The sequence below is a fragment of the Amborella trichopoda genome, chromosome 11, assembly GCF_054954075.1.
Source record: "Amborella trichopoda isolate Santa Cruz 75 chromosome 11, AtrichopodaSantaCruz75HAP2 v2.0, whole genome shotgun sequence".
Classification (NCBI taxonomy): Eukaryota; Viridiplantae; Streptophyta; class Magnoliopsida; order Amborellales; family Amborellaceae; genus Amborella; species Amborella trichopoda.
The window spans coordinates 32,005,623-32,021,247 of NC_142346.1; the positions used below are offsets into that span (position 1 = coordinate 32,005,623).

At 37.9% G+C, this 15,625-nt stretch overlaps 1 protein-coding gene across 2 annotated transcripts in view; it reads left to right on the forward strand.

Annotated features, from left to right (window-relative positions):
* Positions 1-413: 413 nt before the first annotated feature.
* The window catches only part of LOC18449091 (GDP-mannose transporter GONST5), a 33,504-nt gene continuing 18,292 nt past the window's right edge, over positions 414-15,625 (forward strand). For both annotated transcript variants that reach the window (XM_006859140.4, XM_088851674.1), the window contains exons 1-3: positions 414-587; positions 12,340-12,589; positions 12,705-12,912. In XM_006859140.4, coding sequence (XP_006859202.1) covers positions 477-587; positions 12,340-12,589; positions 12,705-12,912 — 569 coding nt within the window. In that variant the 5' untranslated portion in view covers positions 414-476. The remainder of the gene's footprint in view (positions 588-12,339; positions 12,590-12,704; positions 12,913-15,625) is intronic.

Consider the following 15,625-nt stretch of genomic DNA (forward strand, 5'->3'; position numbering starts at 1 on the left):
AGGTAATTTAAATCATATAAGAGGCAAAAGAAAGTTAAATGGTATTACCATACACAAGATGCGCATGTTCTACTTTCCCATGTCTAAATGGGAGCAGTCGTTCAACGGCCGCGATAGATCTTTGATCAAACACACAACCTGGGTCCACGGACATGTGTCACATGTGACTCTATGCTTGCTCAAAGATTCAAAGCACACATTCCTTATTCGCATGCACATGTCTATAAGTTTTCTCTGCAAAATCCCATCATCATTCATGCCTTCCATCGCCCGTTACTTTCATTGCATTTGGACATTTTTCTGAAACTCAGCCACAAAACCCTAATTTTTCTTCTTTTTAACTGGGCCTTTTTTGAGCTTTTGCCGTGGTGTGGATACCCCAATTTTGAAAAGTTTTGGCATGGGATTGGGCCTGTTGGTTTTCTTCGTCCGTTGAGTTGCAGGGATAGGAGGTTCTTTTCCTTTTTGGTCTAGATATGGAGGAGAAAATGGTGGCGCAGTGGGCTCTTGTTCGAGCCGTTTTGGCGATACTACAGTGGTGGGGTTTCAATGTTACAGTGATCATCATGAACAAATGGATCTTTCAGGTAAATTGAGGTTTTTCTATTTATTAATATCTTTTAGTTTTGTATTTGGTTAATTCTTTTATTTATATCTTGCTTAATTCCTGATAAATCATTGTGAATTTACATTTAATTTTTTTGTTGAGTGGGGATTTTTATGGGTTTGCTGTGGATTGGGTTTTTTTATTCTCTAGTGGTTGTTCTTGCATTGGTGTTCGTTGGTTAATGATTTTTATTTGTGAAATCCTGTTGATAAATGGGATTTTTTTTTTGAAATCCGTCTGCAAAATTTGTTTTTAAACTCTTGTTTCTTTTTACCTGTTATATCTCGGATTTTTTGAATTTGAAGTTTTTAATCCAATTTGGGTCTTTTTACTTGGAAAATGGCAACTTTTTACCCATCAGAAAATGGGAATACTTTTAGATGGGTTGAATGATCATGTTAGTACAATGAATTCATGCTCTTGATTTTTCTTTTTCTTTTTTCCTTTTTCATTGAGTTGTCACTATTATTTGGAGGGAAATTAGCAAGAAATTTGAATTTATATAGTTTATATCATCCATTTCAGAAATAGCATCAAAGCCGAGTGGATGATCAGTTGTTTCAATGGTAGCGGCATAATTTGTGTGTGTAGTTCTTTTGAAGTTAGATTGATTGTGGCCATTGCAAGCCTGATGTGGATGGGTTGGACAGATCAAGCCTTTCTTGCTTCACTAGTCTAGCATATTGTAATATCACTCCCATCAACAGGACCAAGTTAGGTCCTCTGATATTATTTTGCACATAAACCAGCAAAATAAGGAATATATTTGATCTTTTGAAGTCCTGTGTTCTTTAATGTTCAATTATGTATTCCTTTTTCCTTCATAACATTATAAAACTAAACCATCATAAATTATGACGCACTGAGCAGTCCTTCGACCAGTCAGGAAGGTTTCCATGAGCCTTTTGACCGAATCAATCCATCCTTTGATGACCCCATTTATGATGATCCACATACTAAGGTCTCAAGGAGATCCAAGATGAGAAGGCCAACTTTTTGAAGGAATTTATTATTCATTTATTGTTGTTTTTACAATTTTCTAGTTATTTATAGTGTTTTAATTAAAGTAGGGGCCACTTAGGGATCTTTTATATTAAATTTAAGTGAAGGGACTTATGGGGCATTTTATAATGTTTTAACTTAAGAGGGGTAGTTTTGGATTTTTTTTTTATCATAACGTAATAAAAGGACCTAGGGCGTTAGGGTTTTTAATAATACTTTTGTGGTGTGAATTTTAAGAACAAACTGTGAATACTGCCAGCAAACCCTATCCAGGGTTTTGGAGTCACTTTTTTGTGCTAGGAAAGCTAGTTCCACTCAAATTTGGCATGTTGTGATGGTTATTGAACTGTTTTTTGCCTCTTTTCCCTATTTTTCTTCATCAATTGGATTCAGAGCCTAGGTTTTCTTCAGTAACAAAGATGAGAATATATAGCCAAGTGTAGGGTTAGCTGATTTTAGGCTAAGTTTTGCTTAATCAGCCTAGAACTTGTTGGTTCTCTTCCTAGGGATTGTGATTTTGATGGACCTATAGCAGCAGCAAGACGAGGTCGAGGCGGGGATATTCATATGGATCCACCTCGTGATGAGCAGGGTCAGGAGATGGTATCTGAGACAACAAGTTCAAGAACTTACAAGGCAGCTTGTAGGCATCGATTGTGAGATAGATGAAGTTTTGTTGTCCAAGACGATGTTGAGTACAACCCCGTTCATGATCCTGCTTAGTGGGATGAGTCGAGTGAAGAAGAGTTTCTTTGGAGGTATAGACAACACTCAAAATCCATAGATCTAATAGTAGACATTCCTGATTTTTAAGGAAAGTCACAGCCAGATTACTTTATAGACTATGACTTTATATATTGATTAAACACAATAGAGAGGGTCTTTGATTACAAGGATGTGCCAGAAAATAAACAAGTGAAGATTATTTTTCTCAAAAAAATAAAAAAACAAGAGAGGATTATTGCCATTAAATTGAATAAAGGTGCTTTGGTGTGGTGGGAACAACTGAAAGCAAGACGAGAGAGAATGGGAAAACCCAAAATTAATACTTGGGAGAAGATGAAAAAGAAATTCAAGGAAACATATGTACCTAAAAATCATTTGCAGTCTTTGTATCGAAAGATGCATGTGTTGTGCTTAGGAGATAGGTTGGTAGATGAATGCACAGATGAGTTTCACCTTTTGACTGCCCGTAGTGATGTGATTGAGTGGGAGGAGGAGTCCATTGGCAGGTATTTGAATGAATTACACCAATCAATTAAAGATATGGTAGTTTTACAGCAGAATTGGACCTTTGATGAGGTCTATGACCTTGCAAAGAGGGTTGAAACTCAGCAAAAACAACCCTCGAACAGGTGGGGCGCAAGTGCGTGTGATGGGGGAAATAGGGCAACTCCCTGTGGTGGTGATTTTGGAAGAAAAGGTAGCATTACTGGTGCTGGTTCGACATCGCGCATACTGGAACAGCCAACCAGCAAGGTGCCTTGGACTAAAAAGGGGTTGTTCAGGAGTAGGGCAACCTGAAAGGGGTGTCAGTAGCAACATCAAGTGCGACAAGTGTTTGGGGATTGTGCACGTCTCATCATAGTGCCCAAATCGCAAGTTTGTTAACATTTTTAAGGAGTTTTATGATGAGGATAGGAAGCATTCTTTTGAAGGTGATCCCATTTATGATGAGCTTGTTGATGAAGAGGACCTAAAAGTGGCTTATAGTGATCATGAGGAGGCATTAGTGATCTGGTGCAGCATGACTATGCCTTGGGTCGTGGCGGAAAATGACTGGTTGCGCACAAACATTTGTCATACACGTTCTATTGTATATTGGAATGTGTGTAATCTAGTCATTGGAGGGAATTACAGAAACATAGTTTCTCAGGAGATGGTTGACAAGCTTAAGCTCAAGACAAAAAACCATCCAAAGCCTTATAAAATTGCATGCTTCAAGGAGGGTGTTGAGGTAGTTGTTTCTAAACGATGTCTTGTTTCTTTTTCAATTGGAAAAATACAAAGATGAAATATGGGGAGATGTAGTGCCTATGGACGCCTGCCATTTGTTGTTGGGGAGACCATGGCAGTATGATAGGCATACCACTCATGATGGTTTCAAAAGTCTTACTCCTTTGTGAAGGTTGGAGTTAAAGTGATTCTGGAACTCTCTAAGATGGAAAGTTCTTCAAAATCAGAAGAGGACAACACTAATCCCTTATCTTTGACAGAGTTCATGGGGGATTTGCGTGAGTCGTGTGTGTTGTATGTTGTAGTGCTAGTTGAAGAAAAGCCCATTAGTTCCGTTCCTCCTAAGCTAGAGCAATTGATGAGGGAGGTCAATGATGTCATAATGGATGATCTACCAGAGGGATTGCGTCCTATGCGAGACATCCAACATCACATCAACCTCATCCCTGGTTCTAGCCTCCCAAATAAAGCAGCCTATAGAATAAGTCCCAAGGAGCATGAGGAGTTACAGAAGCAAGTTTCAGAGTTGCTAAAAAAGGGATTTATCAGGGAGAGCATGAGCCCATGCACAGTGCCAGCATTGTTGACACCCAAGAAAGATGGTTTTTGGCGCATGTGTGTCGACAGCAGGGTAATTAATAAAAGCATCATAAAATACCACCTTTCGATATTGCGCTTGGATGATATGTTGGACATGTTGGTAGGGGCTACGATTTTCTCTAAAATAGATTTGAGAAGTGGTTACCATCAAATCACAATCAGGTCGGGTGATGAATGGAAGAGGTTGTTTAAGACATGAGAGGGATTGTATGAGTGGCTGGTTATGCGATTCGGGTTATCAAATGCATCTAGCACCTTTATGGAGCTCATGAACCAAGTCCATTAGCCATATATAGAAAAGTTTGGTATACTTTGATGATATCGTCATACACAACACTAGTGAAAGGCAACACATGGACCCTCTAAAGCCTGTGTTGGAGTTGTTATGAGGGGAGCAGCTGTATGCAAATATGAAGAAGTGTGAATTCATGACCAGCAATTTAATTTTCTTGGATTTCGTGGTTTTCGCTAAGGGAATCAAGGTGGATGAGAGAAAGGTGGCAACGATAAGAGAATGGCCCACCCTTACATCCATGATCTGCGTAGTTTCCATGGCCTGGCCAATTTTTTATCAACGGTTCATTAAAGGATTGAGCACCATCATAGTACCACTCACTGACTATTTGAAGAAGGGTTCTTTCGAATAGACCACAAGCAGAAAAGAGTTTTGAGAGGATTAAGCCAGCCGTGGCTGAGGCACCCGTGTTAGCATTGCTAGATTTTGATAAGCTAGAGTGTGATGCATTGCATGTTGGCATTAGGGCTGTTTTGAGCCAGGAGGGTAGACCAATCGCATATTTTAGCAAGAAGCTGAATGATATGTGCTGACAGTACTCCAAATATGCGGTGGAATTTTATGCAATCATTCGGGCTTTGAGACACTGACCTCATTTTCTTGTTTAGCGGGAGCTTCTTTTATTTTCAGATCATGAGGCGCTACGTATATTAATGAGCAACATAAGCTGACCTGCCGGCATGCTAGGTCGGTGGCATATTTGCTGGAGTTTACCATTGTGATTCATCACAAGGCTGGCAGCTATGGTGTCGGGGTGCCTTGAGTCGCAGAGCCTCACTTTTGACCACTATGGCAGCTATGGTGACAAGGTTTGATAGTCTACATGATGATGATTTTGGAGAGATTTGGGCGTAGCACCAAGGTGGAGTTGTAGGAGGCATGTGGTACAAGATGGTTTCTGTTCAAAGGGAATCATTGTTTATTCCCGTCGATTCTCTTAAAGAGGTCCTTATTTCAAGGCTACATGGTGGGTGCCTTGGAGGACACTTTGGGTGAGACAAAACTATTATGTTGGTGGAGTCGAGGTACTATTGGCCCAAACTTAGGCGAAATGTGGTTGGGCATGTGGAGAGGTATAGAGTGTGTCAAGTTGCAAAGAAGCAGCATCAGAACATAGGTTTATATTCTCCAATTCCCATTCCCAATGTACCATGGGAAGATGTTAGCATGGACTTCGTGTTGGGACTTCTGTGGACTCAACAAGGAATGGACTCTATATTTATTGTGGTTAACAGGTTTTCAAAGATGGTCCACATCATTGCTTTCAAGAAGACTCTAGATGCAACTCATGTGACCAACTTTTATTTTTGTGAGGTGGTGAGACTTCATGGGATTCCCAAAACGATTGCATCGTATGGGGATACCAGTTTCTTAGCCACTTTTGGGAAACTTTATGGCACAAGATGATTACCAAGCTACAGTTTAGCAATGCTTATCATTCGCAAAGTGATGGTCATACTGAGGTGGTTAACCGAACCTTTGGTAACCTACTTCGGAGCATAGTGGGTGACAAGAAGGGACCGTGGGATTTGGCTTTGCAACAACCCTAGTTCGCTTACAGCAATTCCCGTAGTTAGTGTTGCATAGACACCGATATGGGTGTGGTGTCTAGTACATGTCTTGAGTGGCTAGTACTTTGACCAAAAAACCCAGTACGGCCTCGACACGTCTGTACAACTATAAATTTATTTTATGTAGAAAAATATAAAAGACATTTCTATTTTTTGTTTTAGAATGATGCTTTTTTTAAAGCCTTATTAGTAATACATATAATATTTTGTTTAATATTTTTCATAATTATGCTTGTAGACTATTAATATTTTCCTAGAATGAACCAAGCTCAAATTCAACAAAGTATAATTAACATTTCAAAATATATATAAGGCCCAGTTTGAACGTCAAAGAAAAAAATATTCACGTTGAAAAAAAATGCAATTTTTTTCCTCCTCAATTGAGAAACATTATCGTTTTATTTTATTATGGTAGACTCTTTGGATGTCTATTAAAATATGCGAAGAAAGTTTTATTTGCCAGATATGTCTGTTTGGATGCGTTGCAATAAATTCTAAATTCGTATTTTTTCTTTATTTTTCTCATTACATAAAAAAGTTGACCAATGATCTCCATAGAGTAGTCGAAAATGGCAGAAAATAACTCGAAATATGAAATTTTACAGAAATCGACAAGAAATCCCAATCTCAATTTACTCAATTTCATAATTTAATTATATTGATTCTTCTCTCTAGATCTACAATTTATTCCTGTAAATGTACAAGACAGAGAGAATGAGAAGAACCCTGAGAAGAACCAAAAAGCAAGAGCAGGGAGAAGTTCAATATTATTATTAGAGAGAGAGTAACTTGATGGATGGGCAAAAAAGGTGAGACCTTTACAAACCTTCCTCTGCAAATGTTTTAAGGTTGTAAAAAATCTCCCTCTGCATACTCAGAAAACCACTCCATTAAATTTAGATAGATAAACTCTATGTACAGAGAAAAACTCCACTCTCAAGACTCGAAGAATCACGGTTCTTAGAGATATCGAGCAAAACCCTGAATTTCTAGAGAGAATAAGAGAAGGGAATCTAGGAGGGAGAGCTCTGTGAAATTAGGGGCGGGCTTTCTAGAGAGAGAAAGATGGGAAGGTTAATTTTTTAGAGAGAGAAAAAGTCGAACTAGTATTGGGAGATGGGATCTGCTTGAAGATGAGAGAAGGAAAGAGTTAGGGGCACGGCTTTCTAGAGAGAGAAAGATGGGAAGGTCCATCTTTTAGAGAGAGCAAAAGTTGAACTAGTACTGGGAGATGGGATCTGCTTGAAGATGAGAGAAGGAAAGAGCTGTGAGACCTGCTTGAGAGTTGGAGAGAGGCTTTTGTAAGTGCGACTTAGAGCGAGAAGGTTTGGGGAAAAGGGGCTAATGGGTTATCCAAACAGGGAGATGGGATCTGCTTGAAGGTGAGAGGAGGAAGAGTTGTGAGACCTGCTTGAGAGTGGGAGAGAGGCTTTTGTAAGTGCGACTCAGAGCAGGAAGGTTTGGGGAAAAGGGGCTAATGGGTTATCCGAACAGTTAGCAGTTGTTAACTCATATCGTTTTTTCTTCTCATTGGAAAATATTGCAATTTTGGGTACATCCAAACTGGCCCTAAAAGAATCTGGCCACAAATAAACCTTAACGTTTTGGTCCAAAGAACCCCATATCCATTCCTATCTGTTTTGAAAATTGAAAATGGGATTTAAATTTGATGCCCATTGTTTTGGAAATTTGAATTGGTTTTAACTCATGCATTTTCAAAAATTGAAAGCTTTTTTTCTATTTAAAGCCACCCATACTATTCAAAATTTGAATTGGGTTTAATTTGGTTTTTTGAAAATCAAAATGGGCTTTGTAGTATGCTTTTCTAAAATATTGAGTGAAGGAGAGAAATGGAACCAATGTTATGTGGCTAATGGGTAGTAAAAGCTACCATGCCATGCAAGTTTATGTGTACAATGCCACCAAATAATTAATTATATGGTAATTATTAATAGGAGTCTTATTTAATTGGCAAAAACCCCTTAGTTATTGACAAGGAGGAAATGTCAAATTTTTTATATATTATTTTAAATTTAAAATTTAGGGCAAGTTTGGATGTACCCAAAATTGCAATATTTTCCAATGACAAGAAAAAAAGATTGAGATAGCACCTGGGAACCGTTTGGATAACCCATTAGATTTTATTCCCCAACAAAACAGATTATGTCACTAAGCCAAATTTGCCCTAAAACGTGAGCATTGAGTTAGGCTCAAATATTTTTTGGTCAATTTTTTTTTCGCTTCTCTCTTCGCGGCTTTCCCCAAACCTTCCAGCTCTGAGTCGCACTTACAAAAGTCTCTCTCCCACTCTTTCCCCCAAACCTTGAGTCACACTTACAAAAGCCTCTCTCCCACTCTCAAGCAGGTCTCACAGCTCTTTCTTCTCTCATCTTCAACTATGGAGATTTTTTTTCGCTTACTTCTTCGCGCCTTTCCCCCAAACCTTCCTGAGTCGCATTTACAAATGCCTTCTCTTACTCTCTCTAGAAATTCAGGGTTTTGCTCGATATCTCTAGGAGCCATGATTCTTCGGGGTGGAGTTTTTCTCTATAACATAGAGTTTCTCTATCTAAATTTAATGAAGTTGTTTTCTGAGTATGCATAGGAAGATTTTTTGTAACCTCAAAACATTTGCAGAGGAAGGTACATTTTTTGCCCATCCATCAAGTTACTCTCTCTCTAATAATAATATTGAACTTCTCCCTGCTCCTGCTTTCTGGTTCCTCTCATTCTCTCTGTTTGTATATTTATAGGAATAAATTGTAGATTTAGAGAGAGAGAGAGAGAGAGGAATCAATATAATTAAATTATGAAATTGTGTAAATTGAGTTTGGGATTTCTTTAAAATTTCATATTTTGAGTTTTTTTTCTGCCATTTTCGACTGCTCTAGGGAGATCATTGGTCAAAACTTTTTTATGTAATGAGAAAAATAAAGAAAAAATACAAATTTAGAATTTATTGCAATGCATTCAAATAGATATATCTAGCAAATAAAATTTTCTTCTCATATTTTAATAGACATCCAAACTATAGTTACTTGAATCGCCTATGAGGGTAGCGATTCTGTTTTAGAATCTCAGTTCGTCGTTTCTCCTGGCGAAAGTCGATTCTAAAAGAAAGGAATCATGTTTCCATTTTTTGTGGAACGCGATTCCACCTAGTTTAGGAATCTCGATCCCTGGATTACCGGAATCAAGATTCCATATCGAGGACTTTATGATTCTTAGCTACACATGAAATGCGATTCTACTTGTGAGAAACGTTGATTCCAAATTTTTTGGAATTGCGAATCCATGTTGTTTGGAATCAGACATCGTGATTCCTTGCTACACAACAATGCGATTCTACTTATGCTAAACGTTGATTCAAAGTATTAAGGAATTGTGAATCCATGTTGTCAGAAAGCAATGTGAGCATAGGGAGAGCAGAAACCTTTCGATGTGTGCTCAATCATGAGTGAACGCGACATGTATTAGAGCGTGAGAGAATTTGAAGTTGTTGCACATGGCAATAAAATCAAAATTTAAAATATGAGTTATATGTGAGCAGAAACCCTTTGATGTGTGCTCAATCATGAGTGAGCGCGACATGTATGATAGTGTGAGAGAATTTGAAGTTGTTGCACACGGCAATAAAATCAAATTTTAAAATATAACTAATATGTTAAATTTTTTATTTTCTTATTTACTAATTTCCATCCTTCATTCCTTGTTACTTTTTAAGAACTCTACTTCAAATTTGATAATGTTTGGTAAATGGTGTGGGTACTAAACTACTAATGTAATAATGTTTAATATATGATCGATATCATCATTTCTTCAAGTTGAATAAGAGGATAAAAATTCGTTTTTTTAAGTAAAATAAGAAGATAATAAGGATATGAGCGAAGTGCCTTGTGTGATGTTTTAGGTTAAAGTAATCATTAAATATCAGAGAAATTGACTAAAAATTGAATAACTCAATTTTCAAAAGTAAAAAAGACTCAAAACTACATTTAACAAAGAAGAATTATTATGTTATGAACATATTTTATAATTCAAGGAAAGGAGATAAAGGGAGCTTGCCCTTGTTTCCACTCCTTGTATGTTGTAGACTAGCTTCAGATCTTGTAGGCATATTAGGGTTATCGGTAGACTGAGTCTATTGTATGGGATTGTCCACAAAGATATCATAAAGGTTGACATTAGTATTTGTAGTCTTGGATTGAGTATATACAGACCAAAATGCGATCTTGTAGTAATGGATAAATTTATATATTTTTTGAATACTTCTCTCATATATCGGAGGGAATTGGTTCGCAATTGTAGTAAGGGGAGGTTCTCGATTCCAATATGGGGAGAATCATGATTTCGGAATGGTGAGAATGTTGATTTGAAGTTGATGGGGACAACAATTCCAAAATTTTAGGAGTCATGATTCTTTATTTTTAGAAATCACGATTCCATATTTTTAGGAATCACGATTCCAACAACCACCGAAACAAGTGGGGTCATGTGTGATTCGATATAGGTATGAAACACGATTCCAGCATGAAGGGACATCGATTCTTGCAAATAGGGAACACGATTCCTAGTTTTTTGAATTGCGATTCCGCAATAATGAGAATCATTTTTCTCAAATCCGAATTGTACGGACAACGATTCCTAGATTTTGAAACTTCTGATACACGAGATTCTGATTTCAGAAACGATTTGGAATCATAGATGTTTCCAACAACTATAATCCAAACAGTCTACTAACATAATAAAATAAACCGATAATGTTTCTCAATTGAGGAGGGAAAATATTGCTTTTTTGTTCAATGTGAATGTTTTTTTCTTTGACATCCAAACTGGGCCTTAAGTGCAAAAAATATGACGACACTTTATAAAAAGTGTCGATACGTACTGATAACCACGAAACAGCTCGACATATATAATCAACATGTCGAATCCGTGTCTAGGCGGTCGACACATGTCTTTGAGTGTCAACATGTTGACACGCGACATAAATGGGAGAGTGAAGTGTGTATGTAACACTGCCTTTAGTAGGTCAAGTGGTAAGAGCCTATTTGGGGTCTTGTATGGGTGTAATCCTGTCCATATGTTGGATTTGGCTTCTCTACCAAATGGGGAAGGACACCTAGATGCTAGCAGTATGATTGAGCACATGAAGGATGTGCATAACCAGGTTGGAGTTAATTTGGAGATTGCCACTGCCAAGTACAAGGAAGCTATAGATAAACATAGGTGATTCAAAGAGTTTCAGGTGGGCCATTTGGTGATTGTTATATACACAAAGATAGGCATCCTGTGGGCAAATACCACAAGCTGAATGATAGGAAGATTGGACTGTTTTGAGTGCTGAAGAAGATAGGGAGTAATGCCTATAAGATTGACCGTCCAGCTGAGATTGAGACCTTGAATGTGTTCAATGTTGCTGATCTTTTTGAGTCACAGACCTGAGGTAGCAATAAGAGCCGAACTCGAGGTCGAGTTCTTCCAAACAGGGGGAGAATAATGCACCGGGCAGTCCTTTGACTAGTCAAGAAGGCTCCCATGAGCCTTTTGACCAATCAATGTGTCATTTGATGACTCCTTTTATGGTGATCCACATCCCAAGGTCGCAAGGAGATCCAGGATGAGAAGGCTGACTTTTTGAAGGAATTTATGTTTAAAATAGAAATTAGTGGGTGAATAATTGAAAGCGAGTGGCTGAGTCTAACCCATTTTCTTTATCTCTTCGCCTATTCTATAATTACTTATGGGTGCAGGAAGGCAAATGGTATGGAAACTGCTCCCAAATTATGAGTGAAATTCAACTCTTAAAGATACCTCTGGAATTCTGAAATTTTCCAAATAGACAACTGGTCTTGTGATTTTGCTTTTCCCTTCTACCCTTAGAGTTTACTATGAGAGAGATGTTGTCGCTTTCTATATGTAAAATAGGATTTGATTGCTCTAGGCTTTTGGGGTTCTCTAGGTAGGTTGAATGGCTTTGGGTTTTTATCCTTACACCGTGATTTGTGATGTGAGAGGTGGTTGCTCTTTTTTTCTGCAATTTGTTATGTTATATGATTGTTTGGCTGGTTGGCGTCAAAGGGCATTCTCAAAATGCAATCTACATAAGTTATGTTTGTAAGGAATTCCATTCTCTGCTTGCACTTGTACTGATGACGATTAGCATTGAATTTTCTGTTGCTATTTTATGGCTTTCTCGTTTGCTTTTGAAGAAATTGAATTAGAAGTGAAATATATTTAGAGTACATTGTTTTGTACTATCATGATTAGAAATTATATGGATGTTTTTCTGACATTGACATGCACAGAAGTTGGATTTCAAGTTTCCTTTGACGGTCTCTTGCATTCACTTTATATGCTCTGCTATTGGAGCATATTTGGCAATCAAGGTGCTGAAGCTAAAACCACTTATTGAGGTAGATCCTGAAGATCGTTGGAGAAGGATATTTCCCATGTCATTTGTGTTCTGTATCAACATAGTCTTGGGAAATGTGAGCTTGCGGTATATTCCAGTTTCTTTCATGCAGACTATAAAGTCTTTCACTCCAGCCACAACAGGTTAGTTAAATTCTCCCATGAGATCATTCTCTGCACTCTTTTATCTTTTACATGAATCATAAAATTTATGGTATTGTAATCTTCAGCTCCCCAATACTTGACCCTTTCAATGCAGTCTTCCTACAATGGCTCGTATGGAGAAAGTATTTTGATTGGCGCATTTGGACTGCTCTAGTACCCATTGTGGGGGGCATTCTTCTTACCTCTGTGACAGAGCTCAGTTTTAATATATTTGGATTTTTTGCTGCCTTGCTTGGGTGTTTGGCCACATCTACAAAGACAATTCTTGCTGAGTCATTACTTCATGGCTACAAATTTGATAGGTATTTTTCATTAAAGTTGTTTTCTTTTCGTAGTTCAAAGCTGAAGTACATTTGTTGGATTTTGGAATATAACTGCAGTGGGACCATTGCATGGATGTGATGTAAATCATATCCTCTTTTAGTTTTTCATTCTCGCTAGCAGTGAGTTATTTTTGTTGGATCTAAATGTATCACATGGCAGGATTGTGGTGAAATTAATCAGATGTATTTACATGCTTTTCCTTGTTGTTCATATCGATGGGGTCCCCAAACGTACAGATAAGTCAATGCTGTGGGAGTGGGTTCCCAAGCATCTGAATATATATTGTAAGGGGATGGTGGTGGGTTTTCTGTTGTTAATGAAGTGTCGCCGTTGCTGTTTATACAAATGATATGTCTCTGACATAAACTTATAAAAAGTGATATTTCATATCTTGCAATAATTTGATCCAAGATTGACACGAGAAGAGTGGTGACTCAGTTGAGAATAGCTGAGATCACTCCCTGGTATCTTGTTCTTCACTTGTAGTGTGCATGGTTGATGATTGCTGACTGATGAGGTTCACTCCTTCGAACTTATAGTTTCACTAAGAGTGACCTCTCCGAGGACATTGAGAAGCTTTAAAACATCAAGTGGAGGTAGAAGTACTGCTTATATCTTGGGCTGCTCCATCTTATATGGTGGAGCTTGTTTGCCGTTTAATTGGGAAAATATGCAGTATTGGGCATAGTTCTTGTTTTAGAAATGTAAGCACATTGATTCAGGGGCTGCCAACTTTCAATTGCATGTTAGCACATTGAGTAGAACTACTACTTTTACCTAGTGGAGATTGACCCTTTCATCGGGAGAAATATGCAGTATTGGGCACAATGCTTGTTTTAGAAATGTTAGCACATTGAAACAAGCAACTTTCCTTGCGTGTCGTGGCTACAACATGAATTTTTAGGAAACACCCTCTCACGCACCCTTTGTCCTCAGTATCTTCCTTATCTTGCAACTCCCTTATAAACCATATCAAAGGTGGGATGCTCTTTGAGAGTTGAGGAACATTCACAACTTGTCGGTCATTGGAACTAATTATAAAAATAAATTAATAATAATAATGACAACACCAACAATAATGATAATGATAATGATGATGATGATGATCATCATCATCATGATGGTGGTGATGATGATGTGATGATGCTAGCTTGCCATATTCGTTCTTATGTTGGATTAAAGACATGAGTGCTGTTGATTTGCATCCTCTAGGTAGAGAAGCCTACGGTACACTACTATGGAGCAGTAGCTAGTGACATGCTGACTTAGCTCTTCATGTGTGTAGGGCTGCAATATGAGGCCAGTGACTTCAAACCATTATTTGAGAAATCTTATGGTACTCCTTCCCTTCTCTGTTCTCTAATGAAGAAACTGTTCTAACTTTATAAAGCTATGGATCTTCTTAAGAAGAGTCATTGAAGTACTTGGCATCTTCAAGCTTTACTTGATAATTAACGAAGGGGACTTGGCTCCTATATGAGTGAAACATGCGAGGTGGCTTAAGAAAATGGGACAGCAGGGTTTTGGAAATTGTCGTTGTCTCCAACTTTGCATAGGATTGGGAATCTAAGGTTAAGGTAGGATTAAAGGTGAGGTGATAGGGAGGGTTAGGTATAATTAGGGCAACAATTAAGGTTAGGTTTAGATGGAGTTGAGGGGGTTGAAGTTACTGGAAAATTGCAGGTCCAGTAAAGGTTATGGCTGCATTTGAAGGAAGAGGTGAGATTGGGGCTTAATTAGATTTGAAGGGCTTAGGAATTTGGGTGATGCATTTACGAAGGAGTATGTTATTAGGGCTTGGGAAAGGGGTGATTTGATTTGGTATAAAAGGGTAATAAATTCAGTTAAGGGATTCTTGGATGGGGAAGTGTCATGTGAGAGGTATAGAAGAAGGTGCTGAAGCTTACATGGGTAGAACCTTCAAAGCACAAGCTAAGGTCTTGGGGAAACTACCCACCCAAACATAGAAAATGGGCTCTAACCTTTTCAGGGAGACTCTCCCAATCCTAGGCTGGAGTTGTACAATCACACTGTCTGCATAAAGACTTGTGGAATATCCTCTCTAAAGGTGGTCTCCAACCACATTGAAATCCAAAATTTATTAGTCAAATTGAATTGGTTTTTGTCTTAGGCAGGCCTATATGGGTACTTGTAGAGGTTTGAATCCATGTTTTTTTGAGTTAGCTTGGAACTCCAGCTGTATCTGCTTTCCTTAACTTCTTAATCTGTTAGAGGGTTTCAAAATTAGGCAACTAGTTCCTTTCTAGCTTTAGAAACCTGACCCTTACAAAGCCAGGAACTAACCTTTCTAGACTCTTAAAAAACTATTTTTCAGTTGCAAATTTGGTTACTTAAAAATTAAAAAGGACCTAACTTTCTTAATTAATCCTAAATCTAATTAATAGTAAAATTTGTAGCTAAATTTCTCATTAGGCTTTGAACCATGATTTAGACCCCAAAATGCTGGATTTGAGGTTACGTTCGATCTGAGCTTTAGATTATCATAGATCTTGAGGTTACTTTCGATTTGAGCTTTAGATTACCATAAACAAACATCGATGTGAATTACGTCCTTCAATTTTATCATTCTCCCACCTTTAACAGAACAACTTCTTGTCCATGCTTGCTTCTGGTTGCTCGTTCTACTTGATAAGGAATTTGGATTGATTTCCTTGGGCATCATTAGCTTGT